This window comes from Festucalex cinctus, chromosome 6 (assembly GCF_051991245.1).
Source record: "Festucalex cinctus isolate MCC-2025b chromosome 6, RoL_Fcin_1.0, whole genome shotgun sequence".
Lineage (NCBI taxonomy): Eukaryota > Metazoa > Chordata > Actinopteri > Syngnathiformes > Syngnathidae > Festucalex > Festucalex cinctus.
Window position 1 is genome coordinate 2,584,843 of NC_135416.1, and position 23,238 is coordinate 2,608,080.

The 23,238-nt window shown below is 41.2% G+C and overlaps 1 protein-coding gene across 1 annotated transcript in view; it reads right to left on the bottom strand.

Moving 5' to 3' along the window:
• Positions 1-4,673: 4,673 nt before the first annotated feature.
• Positions 4,674-23,238, bottom strand: part of lcor (ligand dependent nuclear receptor corepressor) — a 57,133-nt gene continuing 38,568 nt past the window's right edge. Inside the window, exons 2-8 of the mRNA XM_077525403.1 lie at positions 22,099-22,164; positions 20,694-20,773; positions 17,058-17,193; positions 13,009-13,389; positions 11,346-11,421; positions 7,818-8,934; positions 4,674-7,725 (exon numbers count right to left, since the gene is read on the bottom strand). Of these exons, the coding sequence (XP_077381529.1) occupies positions 7,696-7,725; positions 7,818-8,934; positions 11,346-11,421; positions 13,009-13,389; positions 17,058-17,193; positions 20,694-20,773; positions 22,099-22,164 (1,886 nt within the window). The 3' untranslated portion in view covers positions 4,674-7,695. The remainder of the gene's footprint in view (positions 7,726-7,817; positions 8,935-11,345; positions 11,422-13,008; positions 13,390-17,057; positions 17,194-20,693; positions 20,774-22,098; positions 22,165-23,238) is intronic.

A 23,238-nucleotide genomic window follows, 5' to 3' on the forward strand; every position in this document is an offset into this window, starting at 1 on the left:
AAGAAAACCCGCTTCCGTATACGCTAAATTCATCTTAAGTTTTCCCGTCAACAAAATGGGCGCAATATTGCATGCGGGGAAACGTGAATTCAAATCAAAGATGATGTCGTCTTTGTCGTTTTTAGCTTAAGCTTGGATCAGAAAAGCTGACAACAAGATGAGGTTGGATTTTGCCATCACAATTATTATTTTTTTAGGTATTCACCATTTTCCTTCTTCATATACTTTCGTTTTTTATTTGCACATTAAAAAAAAAAAAAAACTCATTGAGATGTTCCCAAATGTCGCTTATGTTTTTGGTCTTCAGGAGCAGCTTTTCCTAACGTTTGGGAACGTTACACGAGGTGAGCTGTGCCGTATGATGTATACGCGTGTACAATCGCAGCGGTTTATAAAGCACTGAAAGACGTTTTGGCTGTAAAACAACAACAACAAAATTAACAAAAACATGACGCTAGAAGGCTTTTCAAAGATTCTGAGTTAAGCGGAAACATCCGGAAAACATTCGCAACGGCCGAAATCCTGCCTGAATCGTCACGTTACATGAGGTTCATGGCAGCTGTCAATCAACAAAGCCTCTGTGAAAATATCCAGGAAGTAAAATGGTGGAAAGGGATGGACGCCCTTTACTGTTTATCTGATCAAAACTGGGCGGAGTCGATGAATTACCACCAAAACTCAATCTTCAGGGATTGAGGTCGGTGAGAACGCCGGCCACCGTCTTGAGGTGGCCACGCCCCCTGGTTGGAAGGGGTGGGGCATGATATGGAAGGGTTGCCAGAGCAACTTCTCCAGGTAGGCTATTTCTAAGACTAAATGGACTTGATTGCTGTCAGCAAAGCGACCGCGGATGGCGTCGGATTGGCCTGAAACGTCACATTGACCTCCGCCAAGCACACCGTCGATTCGATTCCCTCTGGAGAAGGGAGAAAATGTCCAGCACTTTTCCACCCACCCCAACGTCAAATGAGCTCCAATCCAAACAAAGTCAAAACCCGACCCAACCCGAGCTTAACCCGAATCGGAATCAACCATGAGAATAAACCAAACCTAAAAAACAATAGCCACATCTCTACTACATTATTTCAATTGTTCATTTTTGACTTCCCTTCATGAAAAGACTCACAATAATGGTAGCAAAGATTTTGAAATGATTTACCTTGATCTCATTTTTATTTATTTCTTTACATCACATAAAGCCGCCATTTCAAGAGGGACGCGCAGACTTGCCCTCGCCAACTGTACTTCCGAGCGAAAAGTTGTCCGAAGCCGTCATCCCGAGGGGCGTTTGGCCTTTTAAAAGCGCCGCATTTAGCCGCCTCGATCGCTCGCTCAATCGCTTTGACATTTTCCCCCCCGAGCGTCCGCCCGCCCAGGTTTGAGAGGCTCTATTAGCGTCAAATCACCCCTGATGATTGTTAGCTATTAAGACGGACTGACACAACGAAGCAGCAAAAAGACCACAATGTCATCAAGAAAAGAAAAAAAAAAAAAAAAAAAAAAAAAAAGAAAGAGGATGGTCTCTACTTGGGCTGGACAATAAATCCAATTTCATTTGACGAAATCGTCATTTAAAAATGGAATCGTTGAAAATTTGCTAAATCGTGAAATGGAGTTTTCAATAGCGACCAACTACTTCATTTAATCACAAACTTTGAATATTAAGTTTACGTTAAAACTGATTTAGAATCGGTATACATTAGTGTTGTCTGAACATTTTGCACAGGGATCGTTTTCGAATAAATGAAACCTTTAAATACATTTTTGTTGGGTTTATTAGATTAAAATGGATTCAAATCAGAACCGTCCTGAATGACTGGGAAAAAAAAGGAGATGCTCGTCTCTCTATGACAGATTTTCACCGCAATAAACGGGAGATGACCGTCATTGAAGTCCATTAAAAAAAAAACGTTTTTTTGTTGGTTTTTTTTTTTTTACAACGGATGGTCGGCGTCCACGTTTGCGAATTGTGGAAATAAGGAAAAAAGATGTTCACAGAGGCACTGCTGACAAAACCGAGCAAGCGCGCCCACCACCGTTCTTGGAACGGAGACGCGCAATTAAACGTCTGAATCCGCCCACTCGACATATGGCTACCTGACGTGCATGTTTGTGTGTGTACGTGTGTGTTTGCGTCTGTGCTCGAGGGAATACGACGGCGCGTATTCACAGCAAACCTGACTTTTTCTAAACTTTTTTTTTTTTTTTCTCAAGAAGGAAAGCAACAACAACTTGACAAGAAGGGAGCAAGGGTCTTAAAAAGGGATAAAAATCTGTAAAGTAGCGGCACTAAAAGTCCTGATTCTTCATGGTTGGCGCGCGTGTTGCTATTGTACAATCAGCTGCTTTCGATACAGTGGTCAGACCTGAGGTATCCACGACAACCACAAGAGGAAAACGACCACAACGGGCGTGGACAAGATGGCGGCGCGGCCGAACGTGGCGTCTGTGAGGTTTGCGCGATTTTATTTTATTTTTTTCTGGCAGTCTCGGAGACAAAAACATCAAAACAAGAAAACGATTGAGCCAAGCACCCACAACATTAAACCGTCATATTTAGCGTCCCGTCTCCGATTCCTCGGGTGAGAAAGTCCGGCAAAAAAAAAAAAAAAAAAAAAGCGGTGTCGGTTTTCGTCACCCTGGAAGGTGAAACCCGACCACGAAAAGTCAAAAAAAAAATTTTTTTATTTTTTTTTTTAGGTGTCCCGCTAGGATCCGCACCACGACTTCTCTAAGGTTGTCTTGTGTGTTTGTATGTGTGAAAGAAATACGAGGTAGGGTGGCAAATATTGGTCAGTCAGACACTTGACACCTCGCCCTCAGCAAGAGGGGGCGGCGACTAGAAAAAAAAAAAAAAGAAAGAAGAAAAAAAAACAGTGCTAGCGGCGGGAAAAAAAAAGAAAAAAGAAAAAGAAAAAGACGTTTCCCGTCGCTAGGATACAGCAAAGTACGAGGCACGGCAAAGAAGTCCTTCGAGTGAGATTGAGGTATAACGTGTGGTCCATATATCATATTTCATATTCTATTCATATAATCTATAAATATGTCCATCTGCTTCAGGTAGTTGCGTGTGTGCGCGCCTCTTTTTTTTTTATCGTTTTTTGTTTTAAATCCCGACTGACTAATATTGCTGCCCTCATCCCGCCGGCTGCATCCTGAGACGTTTACAGTACTGAAGGCTACCGTTCTCTTCTACATTCAACATGAGAGCCAGCGTGTCGCCGACACATTACATTGATCCTGCCGTCATATCGTGTGGCACGCAGCGTGAGGAGGACATTGTTGGTGCTGTGACAAAACAAGGTCGGACCACATTTGGAAAAAAAAATAACTTAAAAAAAAAAAAATGGCATGCACCCCCCGAGTACAGTTGGCTCTTGGAACGTTGGAGCAGTCAACAGAGACTGGAGTTTCTTTTACTTTGGGTGGGGATTAAGGTAGATTTTTTTTAGGAGGGTTTTTTTTCTTTCTTTTTTTTATTTTATTTTATTTTATTTTATTTTATTTTATTTAGAAGACATTTTTATGACGGCGTATTTATTTTTTTTCTTTTAGCGGGCGGGGTCAATATGATGAGAAAAAAAGCGGCAAATTTGCCACTTTTTAGTATGACGAGAAATCATATTAAAAAGTGGCAAATTTGCCACTTTTTTTTCTCATCATTAAAAAGTGGCTAATTTGCCACTTTTTTTCTCGTCTTATTAAAAAGTGGCAAATTTGCCACTTTTTTTCTCATCATATTGAAAAGTGGCAAATTTGCCACTTTTTTTCCTCATATTTAAAAAATGGCAAATTTGCCACTTTTTTCTCATCAAATTATAAAGTGGCAAATTTGCCACTTTTTTTCTCGTCATATTATAAAGTGGCAATTTGCCACTTTATAAAGTGTTCACTCCTCGCTGTCTTCCGCCTGGTTGAGAATTACTGCCGGCAGCCGAAAGAACGATCTCATCTACCTTTGAGCCATTCGTTGGCCGCGCACAAGTTCACCATAGCATTTGATTTATCAAGTGTTTGACCTATTTTTTTAGATCACACTGATTGTTTTCTAATTCACTCGCATTGATGCCCACCGCAAGGGGCGTACTTAAACGTGACGTCACACTTGAAGGGTCTATTAGCACCTACGGTAATTATTCAACGAGTCACCTTTGCTCTCAGTTTCATAATTGTTTGACGTTTAACTGTTTTCATTTAATACATTTGTACAGTTACCTTTATACACCTAAGTGATTTAATTTGTGGTTATACGACAAATTATTTTCGCACATTGCTGTTGCAGTAATGTGCTTTAAACCACCAAAAAAAGTGTTAAGTGCTGCTATTTTTTCTATGCAAAAAAAAGAAGTCCGTGCCTATAAGTGCCAATTATGTTTTTTAAAAACAAATTCATGCTACATGCTTAAAAAAAAACCCAAAATGGACGCCTACTTGTTTGTTAGCTGTGATTGGTCGCGAGTCGGAACCTTGTTTTAGACACTTCCAATGCTCGGCATTGTTCAAAGTGTGGATGCATTTCATGCTAGGACGTCTTTTTCTCGTCGGCTGCGCGTGCCTGCCAATCGAGCCGCGCCAGAGCGATTGTATGAAACGGTTAGCGAGCGGTGCTAATTAAATAATTGTCTCAACGGCGGGGGAGGGGGCGGGGGGGGGGGGGTCAAAGTATTTCCGATGGGACCCGGATCGCGCCACCCCATCAACAAATCAGCCCCAAACCGAAGCGGTGCATGCCATTTTCAAAGGAAAACAATCAAATGAATACATTCGTTACAGTACATTTTCGAGGAGTGAATTGTCAGGTTCAAAAGAAATCTCTCACCAGGCAGCATCTGGTACAACATTGAGCAATAAAAAGAAAGAAATAAGCCAACACGGTAAAGTAGAGAGCTCCAGACATGACATGGGAAATCATTGAAATTGCAGCCAACGATATAGATATAATCCAAATACGTACAAAACACAAATTTTGTATATTTAATGACGTTTCCACATCAGCTCACTTTAATCAGAAACGACAAACTTCCCTATAAGATTGGTGTGTTACATTTGCTTCCTCGTCTGTCCATCAATGATATTCACTCTACTCATTTGTGCAGTATTTCGTGTGCATATTATACCGACTTTGTCGTCACAAATGAGTATTTCGCGCACGTTATGCCTAATTTGTGTACACCAAATACTGATTTGTGTGTTTGCTATCGTTCCGATGAACAACCTGGACGTTTGCTTAAGCATATGCAACACACCTTGACTAGAACCTGTGAAATTTTGTGCGTCCAAATTAGCATGTTGTCTACATTGGGGCCACAGTTCAATAATTTCCCCCGTTTCATTCTTGGGGCTCCGTACAAAAGACACGAAACAAAAGCATTTTTTTTTTCTTTCCATCCATCCTCTGAGGGATGTTTTTCCCGCCTCTTTGTCAGCGCGGAACTGCGAAAAACCACTTCAGCGACGTCGCCCTCAGCGTAAGTGGTGTCTCAGCGCGCTAACGCTAGCTCTGCGCTAAAGAGAAAAGCTAGGCTACATGCGCAACCTTTCACGTCCCAAAGTGCTATGATGTGTATTAGTTAGTAGGATAGTTGGGAGTGTTGTGTTATTTTTGTTTTTTTGGGAGTTGCGACGACGCAATGTGCGGCGGGAGAAGCTTAGCCGCTGCGCTACGCCGCTAGCTGCTTTTGCTAAGTAGTCTCGTTTGAAAGCCACGTCTCAGTTACACCCTGAGTTCACAACCAGCAGAAAAGAAACAATTGGCTTTTATCAGTCATAATAATTTATAATATATTAACATCTGACTATTAGCTAACCCCCTCCCACGCCCCCACTGCATATGAACCCGCCCCCACCCTCCCCCCTTTATATAAATGCACATTAGCGTAGTAAACTGCCTTTAAAACTTGAAATTGGATGGAGAGGAACTCGATTAGTTGAGCTTGATTCGAAGAGGAAAAAAAATGAAAAGAGGAAAGAAAAACATCAGCAAAGTGTCCTGGCCAAGCCCAGGCTATCTAAGCTAGCGGTTTAGCCGAGGCCCAGCTAAGACATTAGCATAGGCGCGGGGTGGGGGGGGGCGGGCTCTTCGTGTGGATAGCAGCCGAGCTTGACGCCCATCCCGAAAGGCCCGCGACAAACCGCGACGGCCTTCCGCGATCAGACACCGATGGAGGTCCACGAGGTGGCGCCGGCGCCGCTGCAACCGATCCCGCGTTCGGATCTGGCGAGGCGAGCGGCGTCGGCGGGCCGCCCTCTCCGACCCGGCTTGCGAGACGGACCGTAATAAGTGCATGATGCGAGGGGGCAACAATGCCGAGGTAACCTGGTCCGCCAAAGCGCCGGACCCAAAGTGTAGTGCAAAAGAAAGCAAAACCAAAACAAAACAAAAAAACACAAAAGAAAGAAAATTAAAAAATGATCTCACCAGTCAGTAGTTTGTCACAAAACTCACAAACATGCATCCCTGAATGACTTTTTGTGTGTCTCCTCGTTCCGCGCAGAACTCGGCGGGACGTCACGGGCAGGAAAGAAAGGTCTTGCAGTTAAAGCATCATGGCTACCTGGCAGGCGGGTTCTGATTCGCAACCCTGATGAGGAATCTTGACGGTGTTGATTCATACGTACACTAAATAGTCACTTACCAATCTTTTTTTTTTCTTTTCTTTTCTTATTTTTAACCGTAACCCCCTTTTTGTCTCTTTTCCCCAATTGGAATGTTCCCAAGAGACTGCGTTCAGAAGCAGCTTAGGGTTCAGGTCCGGAGAAGCAGTAGGGGCAAAGGGGTGTTGGTTTTTCAAGGTTTTTCGGGCTAAGGGGTACAGCTTGCAAAATTCCGTGAATTTTTCAAAATTGGAAACTCTTCAAGGGAATCAACGTGAATTCGTGGAAATGAATCAGGAATTTCAGTCGAAGGTGGGCTCTCAGACGGGAACTCAACACCCCGGAAAACCCAATTCCCATAGAAGAAAAGGGGTCTTGGGTTCTCCGGGGTTTATTAAATATATTTTAGTACAAAACTGACTAAAAAAAATCATTTAGGTAAGTTAACGCAGGGCTGGACTGGCCGTCTGGCATACAGGGCAGACGCCGGGTGGGCAGGCGTCTTTTGGGGTCGATGCAGTTCTCTTTCATGATTATTTTCCTCCATTTTACCCCACGAGACTGTAGAGGGACACATCCATTAATCCATTTCGAATATAGATACCAAACTGAATCAGTCAATATCAGTAGCATAGCTATGTGTTAGGGTTGGTCGGACTTGGTTTAAGTCAAAATGCCAGAGGTGATTTAAAGAAAATTTTTTTTTTTGCCTGTCCAGCCCTGAGTTGACCCCTGACTGGCAAGTGCCCCCAACTCACAATTTTTTTTTTACAAGTTACGAGCTATCGCTTGGCCGTGCCAAAATTTGTATTGAATGTGATACCGTTCGACTGAATTCCCAATTAATTCCCACGGAAAGAGTATTTCCAAAATTGCTCAGTGTAACTTCTGACGGAAATTGACTGGAGAAAAAAAAATAATTCACCGGAAACTCCGGAACTGAACCAGAGATTCTGCAGCCCTTTTGCAACCCGACTGGGGGATTATCCGCATGCGTGAGGAAATTTCATCAAATTGTCGTCGTTTGTCTTGGGGTACAAAAATCTCCACAAAAATGCTCTCCAATTAGTGGTTGGTCTCCGAGAACCCCGTCTTGGTTTTTCATCCCTGCGTTTGTGCTCGGCCCGGATACTGCAAAGGAAATTGGCACAAATAAAGTCCCGTGGTTCTGGAGGAGTCCGGTGAGGTCGCTTTTTTTTTTTGTATTATTCGATGGGTTCCACCTCTTCCTTGACATCCACCTTGAGCTCGGCAGGCCCGGCGGCGTCGGCGTCGCGCGGGGTGACGGCGGGCGTGTTCTCGGCGTCGCCGGGGAACTCCGGGCCGGCCGCCTCCATCTTCATCATCAGCTTGAGCTTCTTCTTTGGGGGGTTCTTCAGTGTGCCCATGCGCTCCTTGACTTTGTACTCCAGGGTGCTGTGCGGGATGCCGTACATGTTCTGCGCCTTGGAGACGCTCATCTTGCCGCTCATCACCATGGCGATGGCCTCCTCCAGGATCTCGCTGTTGTACTGCCGATAGCGGCCCCTCTTCTTGCGCGGCTGCTTGGAGTTGGGGTCCCCCTCCGCGTCCGAGGCGGAGTACGCCGGCCCGGAGGCGGAGTGGTCCAAGTCGGCGGTCCAGTATTCCGCCGCGCCGTCCAACAGGCTTCCCAAGCTCCCGCCCCGCCGGTTCTGCTTGGGCAGGATGGCCCTCAGCTTCCGGCTCAAGGCGTTCTCGCCGAGTCCGCCGCCGCCGGGTCCAATTCCGCCGAAACCGTACAGCTCTGAGGCGGGGGAGTCCCAGGAGAGATCCATGCCTCGAACCTGCGGGATCTTCAGGTCGACCGGGGGCGAGTGGTCCCGTTTGGCGTCGTGATGGTGATGCTGGGCCTTGGAGACTTGATTGTGGTGGTGAAGCAGAGAATTCTTGAAGGAGAAGGCTCCGTGGTGGTTGTGATGGTTCTCCAGAAATGTGGGCAGGTCTTTGAGGTCCCCGAGGGCCCCGCTCAGGGCCCCGCTGGCCTGCTTCAGCTTCATCAGGCTCTCCAGGTGGGCCTTGCTGCCCCAGAAGGACGAGGAGCCCTTCTGGCCCAGCAGGGAGTGCGACTGACCGTGATTGAGGAGGCCGGCAGACTCCAGGCTGGCCAATGACAGCGCGGTGGGCTGGCTCAGGAGGCGGTGCTTCTCGCTAAGCAACTCCTCCTTGATGCGCAGCGAGCGGGCCAGCGGCGGCTTGAAGGAGCTGATCACGTTGTCCCGCAGGCCGTCCCGAAAGCTTCGCGGCAGCACGGTGTCGTCCTCGTCCGCATCTGGCACGGAATGGTCCACTTTCACGGAAAGGTCCACCTTGACGGGGTGCCTGTGTGGAAGAAGTAAAAAAAAAAAAAAAAAAAAAACAGAAGTCAGAGACCTGGATACACTGAGCAGTCCCGTTCGCACCCGGCTGTTTTACTGGATTTTGACTGATTTTGCAAGGCCCACAGAATATTGTGTTCTATTGCTATAAAAGCATGGAACCTATCAAAAGAAAGATTAAAGTCCCTTCTTTCATCAGGAAAAAAAAGTATGTTTCTATCTGTTTCCGTTTTGCAGCAATTAGCATTAGAAGAGAGCTAAGTTTCATCAGTTTTCACAAATCTATTCAAAATTGTAATTGAGCTTTTTTTTCTACATGGCTCTGGTTGATCTCCTTTGCTCTGCTGCCACCTGTTGGCCGTTTGTGTAATAACTACCATTTCTGCAGCCGTTCTTTGCAGTTGAGAGGCTGCATCAAAGCCTTTTGTATGCTGTAGCATAAAAAACAAACAAACAAACGTATAAATACGTCTTTGGGACACTTAGAACATAAAAAAAAACGTATTTACACGTTACTGGGAGCAAATGAGTTAAAAACAGTCAAGAATAAGTAAAGAACTTATCAAGAACCAAATCTAAAACTGAATCACAAACCATTCAAGACAGCGTCTTCTGGTTCAGGAACAATTTTAAAACTTTTGACTGTACTTAAGAACTCGGTCATGGACTTTTTCTTGAACCAATTAAGAACGAAGTCAACAAAGAACCAGACAAAATTGTGTTGTGTATTCTCGTTTTGGAATATCTGGACTTTCCACTTTTGAGACAGTCAGACCGATAGACATATCGATTGATCAATAGATAGATACAGTACATAAACGTAGAGCGAATTAATGTGCTAATAATATAGCAACATTTCTTCTTTATTTTTTCTTCGTGGTGATGAAAACTTTCAGCAAGAAAAATGTCCATTAAACGCCTATTAAAATTATTAAAAGGAGATCTGGAACAATCCACTTCCTGTCCCAATATTTTTGTCCATTAAGACTTCTTTTTTTTTTTTTTTTTTTTTTTTTTTTTTTTGTAGTTTTTGGAGTTCAAATGAGCAGACGGCATTGCGGGAGCATGTAAATGTGTCTGCGGCGAGATGAAAGATGCAAAGTGCTTCCACTTAAGTACTGCCTGGTCGCCACGGCAACAGCAAAAGAAGAAAAAGAAGAGGAAAGAAGAAGAGGATGAGGAAGAAGAAGAAGAGAGGAAGAGGAAGGCCACGTTCGCAACACACAGTGAAGGAGGTAAAAGACCCACACCGAACGTCCATATTTATCACCATATGTAATGTCTATACCACTAATTTACAAATGTACCTAATTGTATAACACTCTAATGTCCAATTTTTGTATACTGCACTTTCCGGCGAACATTTGCGAGTGTTGACGAGGGTAGCGAATGTTTTTCGTCAGGGTTTGTTCAAGTTCGCATAAAAACTGTTAAATGGTTTCTCTTGTCGGGAGGAGAATTTGAACAGCATATTTCCATTATATGTTACCACGAATGTATCATATTTACATATGCAATTGCTAACATAGCATATTGGAATGTATTGCTAATATAGCATCTATCTAGTATGTTGCAGTTTCAGACAAAAGCAATCAAGCTGCTGAGTGAGCGAGCGCGCATGGGTGGGGGGGGCGGGGGTAGTAGCGATCCATCCTTGAGTGAATATTTCATGAACGAATCATTAGAGAGTCCCACCGGGGCTCGGTGCCTTAGGGGCCCCTTCAGGGGTCTTCGGGACCTCAGGACCCCTGAAAACCCTCCAGGCTGGTTCCTGACTCTTGTTCTAAGGGCCTGAGCTGCATTTGGGAGCAGGAGACTGGAGAAGCACCCCCCCCTAAAGTCTAATTTCAAATACTAGCCACAGACTGACACTAGGGGTGAGACGATATATCGATATCGCGATAAATCGTGATACTTTGTCTTCCGATAGATTATCGATATGCCTACGCAAGTATCACAATATTTGTAGTTAATATACAGACATTATAACAGCTCCATTGTTCATTACTTATTCAGCAATTAATTACTTGGTGGGGCCACTAGGGGGAGCACCTCATAAGTGTGGCGAGGAAATGGACGGAAATCTTCAGGCGAAGAAGACTCATGAGCATACTTTGACTTGTGGAAGGCATTCATTTGTCTGTCCACCAAATGACTTCGTTTTGCATACGTTTTTAGGAAAAATGTGTATTATATCTTCAATTTGAACATCTTAAAACATTTTGTTTCAACTTTTTGAAGCACAATTTCTGAGAAATATTAATATTGATTTAATCGGATTTAACATTTAAGTAATTTTATTTATTTACTTTTGTAATGTTACAAAAAAAAATAAAAAAAATCTTTATTTCAAAACGTGGTTCGAAATCCGAATCGTAACTGTGTTTTGATTGACAGGTGAGGTGTGTGCGTTACCCTTTGACTCCGCGTGGTGAGGAGAAGTCCTGCTGCTCATTCTGGCTCTTCTTCGTGGAAAGATCCAAAACGCCATCTTGAACAAAATTCACAAACACATCCAATTTCCGATTATAATCTATCTATATAACAAACAACAATAATAACTTTTTCTTTTGGGATTTTTGCTTTGTTTTTTTGTTTTATTTCTCCTGATATCCAACACAGGCTTTCAAAATGGTTTTTGTAAAATTTCATATTTCATTAACTTGTGTCAAATATATATTTTTTCCCATCCAGATAATGTGCAAATAAAAGTGCTTCTCAACACAAATAAAATTTCATAAAACATTTGAAAACAAATACAAATCTGTCATAACTGGAAGGAAATATCTCATATTGTAATTATCGAGAATCAAATTTGAGCGAATTTGAGTTACTCATGTAATTATATGACTATTTGATATGGATACTGTAAATTAATATCTTTGGTATTATTATTGTAAGCGTAAGTCTAACCTACGACACCAAAACATTTATGTATAAGATTTTTTTTTTTTTTTTTTTTGTAAGACAAATTTCATTTATTGCTTGCATGTGTTATGGGAAGAGGACATTGAAAAAAAAATTGGATATTAAATTGCTATTGCAATGCTGAAGGGGAAAAAAAAGATCGCCTTATGATTATTTTTCAAAATTGTTCAGCTGTAAAATGGTGTGATGAATATCGTCATTGGAGTAAATCGATTGCAATGGGAGTGAATGGCAAGGTAGTGGTAATATGGAATCAATTAACTGGGTCGCGAGGTAATTGGAAGAACACGAAATTGGAGTGATGCTAATTGTTTGACAAATGAAGTCAAGCTCGCGGGCTGGCGCAAATATGCTAATTGACTTTTTCATTGACATTTAGCTGAGAGCGATTTGATTTGACTGGAATAAAAAAAATAAAAATAAAAAAAATAAATATAATAGAGATAGACCGATAAGGTTTTTTTGGGCCCGATACCGATACCAATTATTAGTAGTGAAGGATGCCGATAACCGATATTTGGAGCCGATATTCATTTTCACTAAAAAGGGACATCAAAATTTGGAAAAAATACAAACTCCAGCCTCTTATCTTTTTTTTTTTTTTTTTTTTTTTTAATTTTTAAGCACATGTATATTGAGCAACTTTTAGGGTTAGTAATATATTTTTAAGCTTTTTTTTTTTTTTTCAAAAAAATCTTAGTCAATAGACAAGTTCTGGGATCTCCCAGGCGCAGTAGCATGCTTTCAAAAGTTAAATAAAAACAAACAATTATTTTCTACAAAAAATAAGTCTTCCAAAATTTCCAAATATCCAAAGTATTACATTTTTACTTATCTTAGTTTTAATTTCAATCAAAAACAGAAGGTGCAGAGAGTTTCCAGAGTCGACAAAAATGAAAATAAAAACTTTTTTTTAAACATTTACATTTAAATTAGTTCCCTGAAGTTAACACAAAAAAAAAATAAAATAAAAAAGGATCTATTATCGGCCATATGATTCTTCAAAATGGCCGATGCCGATATTTCTCAAAATGCTGAATATCGGCGCCGATAATCGGCCCAGCTGATAATCGGTCTATCCCTAAAATATAACAACTTTGCAATCCTGCTGGGAGAGTAAAAGCGTTTCCGCGGCAATGAAGCATCTCACCTTGCTGAGCGGGCGTCTCGGTCTCGGTCATGTTCTTCTTGACGGTGAGGTCCAGCGGGCCGTCTTGATCGGCCATGAGCAGCTTGCTGAGGACGGGGTTCTGTGCAGAGGCGGCGGCGGCGGTGGCGCCCCCCTCCGCGTCGGGGGGGCTGAGGCAGGGCGACGGCGAGGAGCAGGAGGCGGACGAGGGCGGCGAGCCGGGCACCGGCGGCGGCGGCGACGTGCAGGGCGGCAGGCTTTGGTCCTTCATGGCCCCGTTGGGCGGCAGCGGAGGGTCCTGAGTGCTTTTTGAGGTATATTCGGCGGCAAACTGGCGGATCATTCGCTGCATGATCTCACGAGCCACTAAGGGGATGTGGGGGTCCGACAAACTTGGGAGGTCTGAAAAGAGGGAGACGAACGAAAGCTTTTTAGCATTGATTAAAAAATAACCAATGAAACGTCATTCATTTGATAATATCGGTTTCAATACTGATACTGTTTCGATACATGAAACAAACTTTTGCTTCATAATCAACATTCGTCCATCACTGGGAACGTGAGCCGCATCTCCCAGGAATAATCCCGGCGCGATGCTGAAATAATCCCAAAAATCACTTTCCAGGTCCTCTAATCCCGCCGTTTGACACCGGATTAGCGAGCGCCATTTGTCTGTTTACAAACACTCAAAATGTTTTGTTGAGTTCAGAAATAAGTAGCCTATGTCACACGGAGATGCTGCAAAAAAATGCCAGTCCAAGGCGTGTTAATGCAACATCAGCGTGCAATTTCACGCAGAGACACGGCATCAGTGTTATTATAGTGGTGGAAATTTTTCATTTTAGTTTTGATTTCATTTCATTTTGAGTTTTTTTTTTTTTAAATTTAGTTAGTTTTAATTAGTTTTCAGGGTGCTTATTTTAGTTTTTATTAGTTTTAGTTCATGAATGAATGATTAGTTTTAGTTTCAGTATTAGTTTTTTTTTTTTAAATATGTGTATTACTTGTGCGCAGTATTTAAAAAAAATAAAAATAAAAAAACACCATATGGGCGACGTCATCTGACGGTGCTTTTCTATTGGCTGCTGCTAGATGACGTCACTTCCGCGTGACACACTTTCAAACGTCCTTATTCCGGTTTATATCATAATAAATCTACTAAAAATCACATTTAAAATCATCCCCAAAGGCTCATGCATTAAAGGGATACTTCCCTTATTTAGCCCATTATAACAATAAAAAGTGAATATTTTGTCTATAATAAATTTGATACTTTCATTATTTTTTACATACAATTACAATACAATACCTTTAAAAACACATTTTGCAACTACAATACCTTTAAAAACACATTTTGCAACTTGCTGTCGACTGAAAATGACATCACAAAGGGGCTCAGGTAACCAATCACAGCTCACCTGTTTTTTAGGTTTGGTCATGTGACAGTCACAAGCTGAGCTGTGATTGGTTACCTGAGCCCATTTTGTGATACATTTTCGGTCGACAGCAAGTTGCAAAATGTGTTTTTAAAGGTACTAATTGAACATGAAAAATAATGAAAATCTCAAATTTATTATGGGCAAAATATTCATGCACATAAATCCCGCCGTCTTTTACACAGAATACAGCAAAGGTGGGATTTTGCTGCAAAAATGACATTGACAGAGTGGAAGGGGCTTGTGCGCTTGTGTCGAAAATCTCCTTCCGATAAAGATTAGGCGCAAAATTGGTGAAGTCCTCGATGAAAATTTGGCATTTACACCCTTTTGCCTTTCACACAGAACCCTGCGTATATCAGAAGAAGGGAAGGTTTGTGTGCTCAACTTCACACCCGTGTCTCGTGCATTGCAGAATATATGCATGCACACGCGGGAAATATCTAATCTGGCGGGTATTAAAAGATATTCAAATAATAATCGCAGTGGTTTGTTTAATCAAGTAATTTTTAATCTGTTTATTTATTTGGAGGCTAGCATCCAAATCAACAAATCCTCTTTTCGCGTATGAAAAGTCGTCTAACAATGGAATGATGGATTATCACCGCATTATTTAACGTAGTTATTTTGTATTTCCAAAGTGTCCATTATTATTATTATTCATAAGATCAAAGTGAAAACAATGTTACACAACAGAAACTCAGATTGTCGCAATGTGATTGTTTAATTACCTTCTGCCATTGAAATTTCCATTACGAGGAGGTCACGGCGGATGTTAATTGCCATCAGCGGCGTCCTGCTCTTTGACACGCGCCTTGTTGACCTTTTTGTGTCCGTTTCGTTTCAGCGTCGCGTTTAATTCTGTCGCTTTTCAACAACAAAAGCAACGTACATAACCGTAGTAAAGTCTCATTCGGCTCGATAATGTCATCAAGTGTTAAAAGCCCTTGTAAAAAGCGCAGTAATTATTATAAATATGTTATTGTGTAAAAGTTTCAATCTAAAGTGAGCATTATTTTTTTTATTTTATTTTTTTTATTTTTATTTTTTTAATGGTAGCTAATCAAGTGTCCAGCACAAAATTATTTGTTGAGGTCGATTTTATTTGGTTAAACTGGCATGAAAATGTATTAAAAGAATGTGTAGTTTCGGCTCAGGAAAGTGGGTCAGCCCCCGTGGCCCACTTTGGAACACTTTTACTTTGGTTTACTTTCGATTAATTACGTTTACCTGCAGGCAAAGCGTTTAATCTGTGTGTTAAAAAAAAAAAAAAAATGTGGCATACCTCAGGGTATTATCCTTTGCCCCCTTTTTATTTGACTTTCAGATATCGGGTCACTTTGCCCAAAACAACAAAAACAGAGGATGGATCTGCTTTTTTAAATGCACATTTAAAAAAACAAAACAAAAACAAACAAACAAACAAAAAAGACTTTGAAATGTTCTGCTCAAGCACAAATTTTGTTTTTTGTCTTTTACTCATTTGTTCCTATAAACGTATAAATATGTTCTGTTTTAAGTGTCCCAAAGACGTATTTATACGTTGTTGTTTTTTTTAATGCTATAGCATACATGAGACTTTGATGCAACCTCTCAACTGCAAAGAACGGCTGAAGAAATGGTAGTTGTTATTCAAACAGCCAGCAGATGGCAGCAGAGCAAAGGAGATCAACCAGACTCACCATTGGTCACGCCCTCAAAACAAGTTAACGTATTCACTCCCAGCCACTTTCATTGAAGCAACCCCCTTCGCTACTGGATTTTGACTGATTTTGCAAGGACCACAGAATATTGTGTTCTATTGCTATAAAAACCTGGAAAGAAAGATTAAAGTCTCTTCTTTCATCAGGAAAAAAAAAGTATATTTTTATCTGTTTCCGTTTTGTAGCAATTAGCATTAGAATATAGCTAAGTTTCATCATTATTTACAAATCTGTTTAAAACAGTGGGGAAAACAGCTTGTTGCAACATGGCCCTGATTGATCTCTTCTCTGCTGCCACCTGCTGGCCGTTTTTGTAATAATTACCATTGCTTCACCTGTTCTGCGCAGTTGAGAGGCTGCATCAAAGCCTTCTGTATGCTCTAGCATAAAAAACGTATAAATACGTCTTTGGGACACTGATAACATTTAAAATAGAACATATTTATACGTTTTTGGGATCAAATGAGTTAATTTCAGCAAGCCAATAATCTATTTATCTCACTAAACATCTAAATCCCTTTTAAACATGACATGACATATTTTAAAAAAATTATTTTTGTTTGACATTTTGACAACGTCAAAATATGACCAGGTGATATGTAAAAGAGTGTGTTTGAATGTGACTTGTGAAATATTCAGATTAGTAGGTCATCCCCAAAAGTGTACATCTAAATTTGGAGCAACTGAAAGGTATTTAAAAAAAAAAAAAAAAAAATCAAATATTAATCATCTCCATACGGGAGCAGAAACCATTACATTTCGTGCGTGTGCGTGTGTAGTCATTTTAAAGGGGGGTGTGCACGCCTGAAATTGGTTCATTTCCCAGCGGAAGGGAGCAAATTCCCCGACTTATCTTGCCTGGATGCACGTCTGCAAAGACATTCATTCATGACTGGGGGTTGGGGGGGGGAGTGGGGGCGTTATTCCGTACCTTTCCTGTGAAACACAGCATTGAGGAAGTCCTGCGCTTCCCTCTCCAGTCGGCTGAGGCGAGTCTGTTCCCGTTTGGCGTCCTCGCCCTCCGACGGCAGCTGGCCGCCGGCGACCGTGTCGTCGGCACTGTGATCCTGCAGGGGGAAACGTCACAATATCAGCAACACGCGGTTTTAGCGTGGCGGCACGGTGGAAGACCGGTTAGCACGTCCGCCTCCTAGTTCTGAGGACTCGGGTTCGAGTCCAGGCTCCGGCCTTCCTGGATGGGAGTTTGCATGTTCTCCCCGTGCCCGTCTTCTCCGGGTACTCCGGTCTCCTCCCACATTCCAAAGACATGCATGGCAGGTTCATTGGGCGCTCCGAATTGTCCCTAGGTGTGCTTGTGAGGCTCCAGCACCCCCTGCGACCCTTGTGAGGAATAAGTGGTCAAGAAAATGGATGGATGGATGAATAAACCACAAGTAACCCCCCAAAATTGGGTTCCTTTGTTGGTCATTATTTTTATTTGATTTAACTTTTCAGCTTTAATAACTCAAAAAGTTGGGCTGGCTCATTTTGGGCCCAATTCAATTGGGCTATTTAATTATTTAACCTAAAAAGTTGGGTCAAATTAATAACTCACTCACAAAGCAAGCCCAAAATATTTTTTACATTTAATTTGACCCAATTTATAATTAAAGCAACAATAAGGAACTTTCAGATTATGTTGATTATGACGGTAATGTCATGCCTGAAAAAAAACATTTCCCATGAGGACAAGCGCATTGCGTAATTTTTTTTCGTGCGTTGACATTCAAATTTACTTTAGTCTTTGTAACGGATGGGTAAAGGCGGACGTGACGTATGCCATAAAGCAGTCAGCACATTTGTTTTTTTTTTGTGTGTGGCAGTGTTCCTACCATCCTCCTCAAAGTTGCGAGGACCAGAAAAAAATTATACGGACCCATCAGGCTATGGCAAAGGTACCATTCAACTAGTTTGAAGTCCATGATTCATCAGAAGAGTTATGAAAATATTTTATTAAGGTTGAAAAGTTCCTTAGTGCTACTTTAAATAACCTACAAAGCAGCCTTTTTTTTTTTTTTTTTTTAAAGTTATTTTGTGGGTTATTCATTTGAGCCAACTTCTTGGGTTAAATAACTGAAAAAGTAGAGGCGGTCCATTCTTGACCCATTTTGGCTTATATTTGACCAAACTATTTTTAGAGTGAAAACAAAATGGCTAACCTTCCATTTAATTTTGGCCAGGGTTCCTTGAGACTTTTTCATGCATTTTGGTATGATAGACATGTCTAACCAGTTTTGTGTTCAATGGTGAAAATGATGTCGGGGGCTGATTTTTTTTTTTTTTTCCCCCTTAACTTTCCTGCTGATTCAAGTACTGTAAGTGCAAAATAGCTCCTTGAAAAGAAAATGGCCATTTTCCTATCCAACTTTGAACAGGGTCCTTGAGAAATCAAGTGTTATTTATTGAGCACTTTTTATACGCCAGAAGTGCAACTTACAGAGATAATGATAGACAACAAATATATAAAAAGCCACCAATCCCATCACCACCTTTTTTTTTTTTGCGATATATATGAATGGTGTCAAGGGCTGATTCAATTAGGATACCATTAGTAGTGTCATTTAATTTATTAAAACGGTCTAATTCTAATTACGGTATATATATTCCGTTTGTAATGTTTTTTCATTAGGTTTCTATACTGATTAATTAGGTTTTGACTCTGAAAAGTCCCTTACCAAATATGGTCATTTCGCCAATAAAGGCTTTAAATGGGATGACAAGAAGCACTGTCAGCATATATGTGCGTGCGTGTCTGCGTCTGTGTGCGTGTTAATGATGCAAGACAAAGAGCAGATATAATTCAAATGCCTCGCTCTCAATTCGCCATTCGCCGTCCAATCGATAAATAAATAAATAAACCTCGGCGCGAAACAAAACGCAAAAAGACGATATCGAACGCTGGAATGCGATGGTGGGGTTTTATTTGTCCATCTCTCCCAGCATCCCCGGGCGGGCTATTTTATATTTTTACATTGATTTCCATCTTAATTTTTTCCGATCCCTTTGAATGCTGTTTGATTAAAAAAAAGAAAAAAAAAACTGTAGCGGAAGAGCGAATGCTTCTTAGCAGGACAGATGGGCAAGACAAAAGGGAGAGTGGGGGGTTTGTTTTGAGTATTATTTTTAGGAGGCAGATGGCTAAACCTGAAAGGTCAGAGCAGGGTCAAGTCGAAGAACAAGGGACGCTCGACGAAGACGGGATTTTCTCATTTCCTTTGTACTCGTCTTTTAGCGCCTCCCCCTCCCTCAAAGGAAACCAAACAGTACGTTGAGCCCTGGCAAACGACGCGAAAGCTAATGTGCTAGCATATTTTGATGTTTCAAAACAGCATGAACACGGCGCAATTTTGTTAGCGTTAGCTAACATCTGGTTATTCTGCTAACATATAAGGGGATACTAGAGAGTGATAATCTTATTTTGGGCCTAGACAAACGGTAAAGTAGATTAGCAACAGCCACGTGTGGCGCCGGATCGAGTCTTAAATACAGTATTGTAAGGTTTTGTTTGTTATTCAACGACTGTCATTACAGTGTCAATGTAGAACAAGACCAGCTAGCAAGCAATGTTTGCTAACAAACAGAAAAAGATGTGGAAAAACTGGTTTCAATTCGTCAGGTCGCAGTTGATCTATGCTAACATGCTAGCACATTTGACCACGTGTGGAACGTCCAGATTATTGTTCTCAACCGCCACAAACGCGAGTTACAAGAATTCAATCACAGCAATTTGCGAGCGTCAATTTATGTCCGTGTCCTAATCTGAATTACCATTTGGCATTTACCAGAGCTGCATATGAATATTTTTTTGTACGCTCTGATTGTAATTGTTGCCGTGCGCTGTTAAATTGGCAGTTGTTTGAAGGTTTAGAATTATTGTAATATCTGGGCTAAATCCCCCTTAAGGTGTTTCACATTATACATACGGTATGTTAGCATGAAGCTAGCTAGCTAGCTAACTTCGGGTATGAGAGGTTTGCGTAAACATGTTGATTTTTAAACACATACAAAGTTCATTTAAACATTTTTGCTTTTATGTGTCAATCTTTGAAGAAACAAGTTGACGCTAGCAAGCTTTGGCTCTTATTGAGAGAATACTGTCGTGATTATTATTATTTAGAGAGCAAGCACAAAATAATCCTCTTTTTAAAAAGTTGAAGTAAGTATTAATTAGTGTAAATATGTTCAAAGTAAATAATAAAACTTTTTTTTTTTTATATATATAAATATGGTCTCTCAATATCAACATGAAGGCATTGTGGTCAGAACGCTGATGATCCCCAGGGATCCAACACGCCCACGCCATGGACTGTACAGCCTGCTGGCCTCTGGCAAAAGGTTCTGCAATAGTTTTATCCTGCATGTCATCCATCTTTCTCGATCAGCTCTATCCATCCATCCATGGAATGTACTGTATACCTCACGATATCTGTACAATATAACATTACAAGCTAGCAGACTTCCCTTCAAATATTAGTCATCCTTGGTTTGTAAAACAAAATGGCGTCAAAAAAACAAAACAAAAAACACCAAGCCAAAAAGGTCCGTTCAATGTCAACAAACAACTTACCTTAACTTTCTCAACTCGCAGGCAGCAGAAGAGACAGTTGTCATCAAACGACCAGTCGGACACTTGCTCGGGCTCGCAATCTGCAAAACACGGATGCTTTATTTTGAAGGGTTAACAGGAAGTGGATACACATACGAGATAGATTGACAGGCTGCGTGTGTATTTATTCGTCCGTCTAGCTTATTTAACACGTGTGTGCTAATAAAAATAGCCCACTCGTCCAGAACAAGCTGCACACTTTGTCCTTTCCTAGTGGAAATCCGTTATGGAAATAATGGTTTCAGTTAATACAATTAGCAATGCTTCGTTGAGGTTTTTTTTTTCCCTTTTCGAACAGTGCATGCCATGGCAACAGCATGTGACGAAATAAACAACTTTCGATAAGACCAAGTTTGACGACGATCGGATAAAATTTGTAGTAGGAGTTTGTTAAAATATGACCCCAAAAAAATGGCTACAAATCCCAAAGTAAATCAAAATGGCGGACTTCCTGTTTGTTTCAGCATATGGTTCCAAGAGACTTTTTTTGTAAGTTGTGGGCCTTTATATATGCCTTCCACTTATCATGGTGCTAGGTGAAGCGTACAACTGGGAATGGATCGTTAAAGAGGAATTTTTTAACTCAAAATGTGATACCCCGCCCCTAGGGGACTTCTTGTTGCATTTAGCACATGGCACCCAAAAACTTGTTTGTACATCGTGAGGGGTTACACATGCCTCCAAATTTCCGTAGCGCTAGGTGCTTCCTACAGCCGGAAATGCTTCATTAAGTAGGAATTTCTTCCTTTGCAAAAAGTGCATGCCACGGCAACAGCGTGTGACGAAATAAAAAGCGTTCAGTAACTTTTCATCTTCAACATCTTAAGATGAATCACACCAAGTTTGAAGATGATCGGATAAACTCTGTAGGAGGAGTTCGTTAAAATAAGAACGCTATGAAACGGCCAAAAAAAATGGCAACACGTTCCAAGGTAAATCAAAATGGCGGACTTCCTGTTAAGTTTATCATATGGTTCAAAAAGAGTTGATTCACCTTGAGGGCTGTTACATATGTCTTCAAATTTTGGTTACTCTTGGTGAAACGTACAACCGGGAATGCGTCGTTAAGTAGGAATTTTAAAACGCAAAATTTGATGTCTCTGGCAGACTTCCTGTTAGGTTTAGCATATGGCACCAACAGACTTTTTTTGTAGGTCTTAGTCTGTTACAAGTGTGTACCAAATTTCGGAGCTCTAGATTAAACGTACAACCGAATTTTGAAACTCTAAATTTGATGCCCCGCCCGCCGCCACTGATCGGACCCGAATAACGTACCCATGAGCTTTCTTGTTACAGTCTAGCTTTGTTAAGTACAAAGTAGTTCCTTTTGACTAGAGTCCATACAAAACAAATGCTCGAGTGTTACCTTGGAAAAACGTGCTATCTTTGACTACTCCCGGCCCAAACAAGCCTTCCAGGATGCTTTCAAAGCCTGCGAAGAAGAAGAGGAGAAGTCACGTTAGCGTCCACGGCTAAAAACACGTTCGTTAAAGAAACACTTTGTTGTGTGTGAATATACACATAAGACGCATAGGTGTGTGTCAGAAGTCTTTGTGCGGTTCACGCAAACTGACGATAATGATAATAATAAAACACAGACCGCATCATTGTGTCAACGAAGGCTGACGCGCACGTTTATTTGCGGCAATTACGAGACTCATACAGATACACACAAAGGCACAAGTACCTGCCAAAATATCTCTAAAGACAAGCCGGGATCTTATTATGCCTTCTCACACACACACACACACATTCACGCACGCACACACCTACACACACATGCATTCTTTCTTCTCTTTAGCGCGATTACACGAGTGCGCTAATGTCACTCACTTTTTATTAACTGTAAACACCTTGCTGTCGCTGTTGCCTAGCGACCGCATACGGTCCGACATAAATACACAAGACGGCAAGCACCCCCGTGCACAACGCCCCCCCCCCCCCCCCCCAAAAAAAAAAAATCCACCTACACACCCCCAACGACGCCCACCTCCCCTCCCCCGCCTCCTCAGCCTCCATCATATAGAAATGAAATGGGAGGCACACAAAGACGCATGTGTTGAAATGCGGTTCATAAAGCACGTATAGTTTGTTTCTCGGGTATAAATAAATAAAAAAAAAGTTTGAACGGGATGCTAACAAACACATTATAATAATAATAATAACAATAATAATAATAATAATAATGATAACAAAATAATAGGTGTGCTAAAAAAAAAATCGATTCGGCGATATATCGCGATACTACATCGCGCGATTCTCGAATCGATTCAATAAAAAAAAAAATCGTTTTTTTTTTTTTTTTTTTTTTTTTTTTTAAAAGAGGTCAGAATTGTTCATTCGGTAGTCTTACCGATTCAACGTCTTATCATCATTGCCTTTTTTTTTTTTTTTTTTGTGTGTGAATCGATTTTTAAACTTCCATTTTTAATGGGAAAATATTCAACAAAACGTCTGACTTCGGGTTATGATTCACACCTTGAGCATGGAAGAATGTTATATGAAC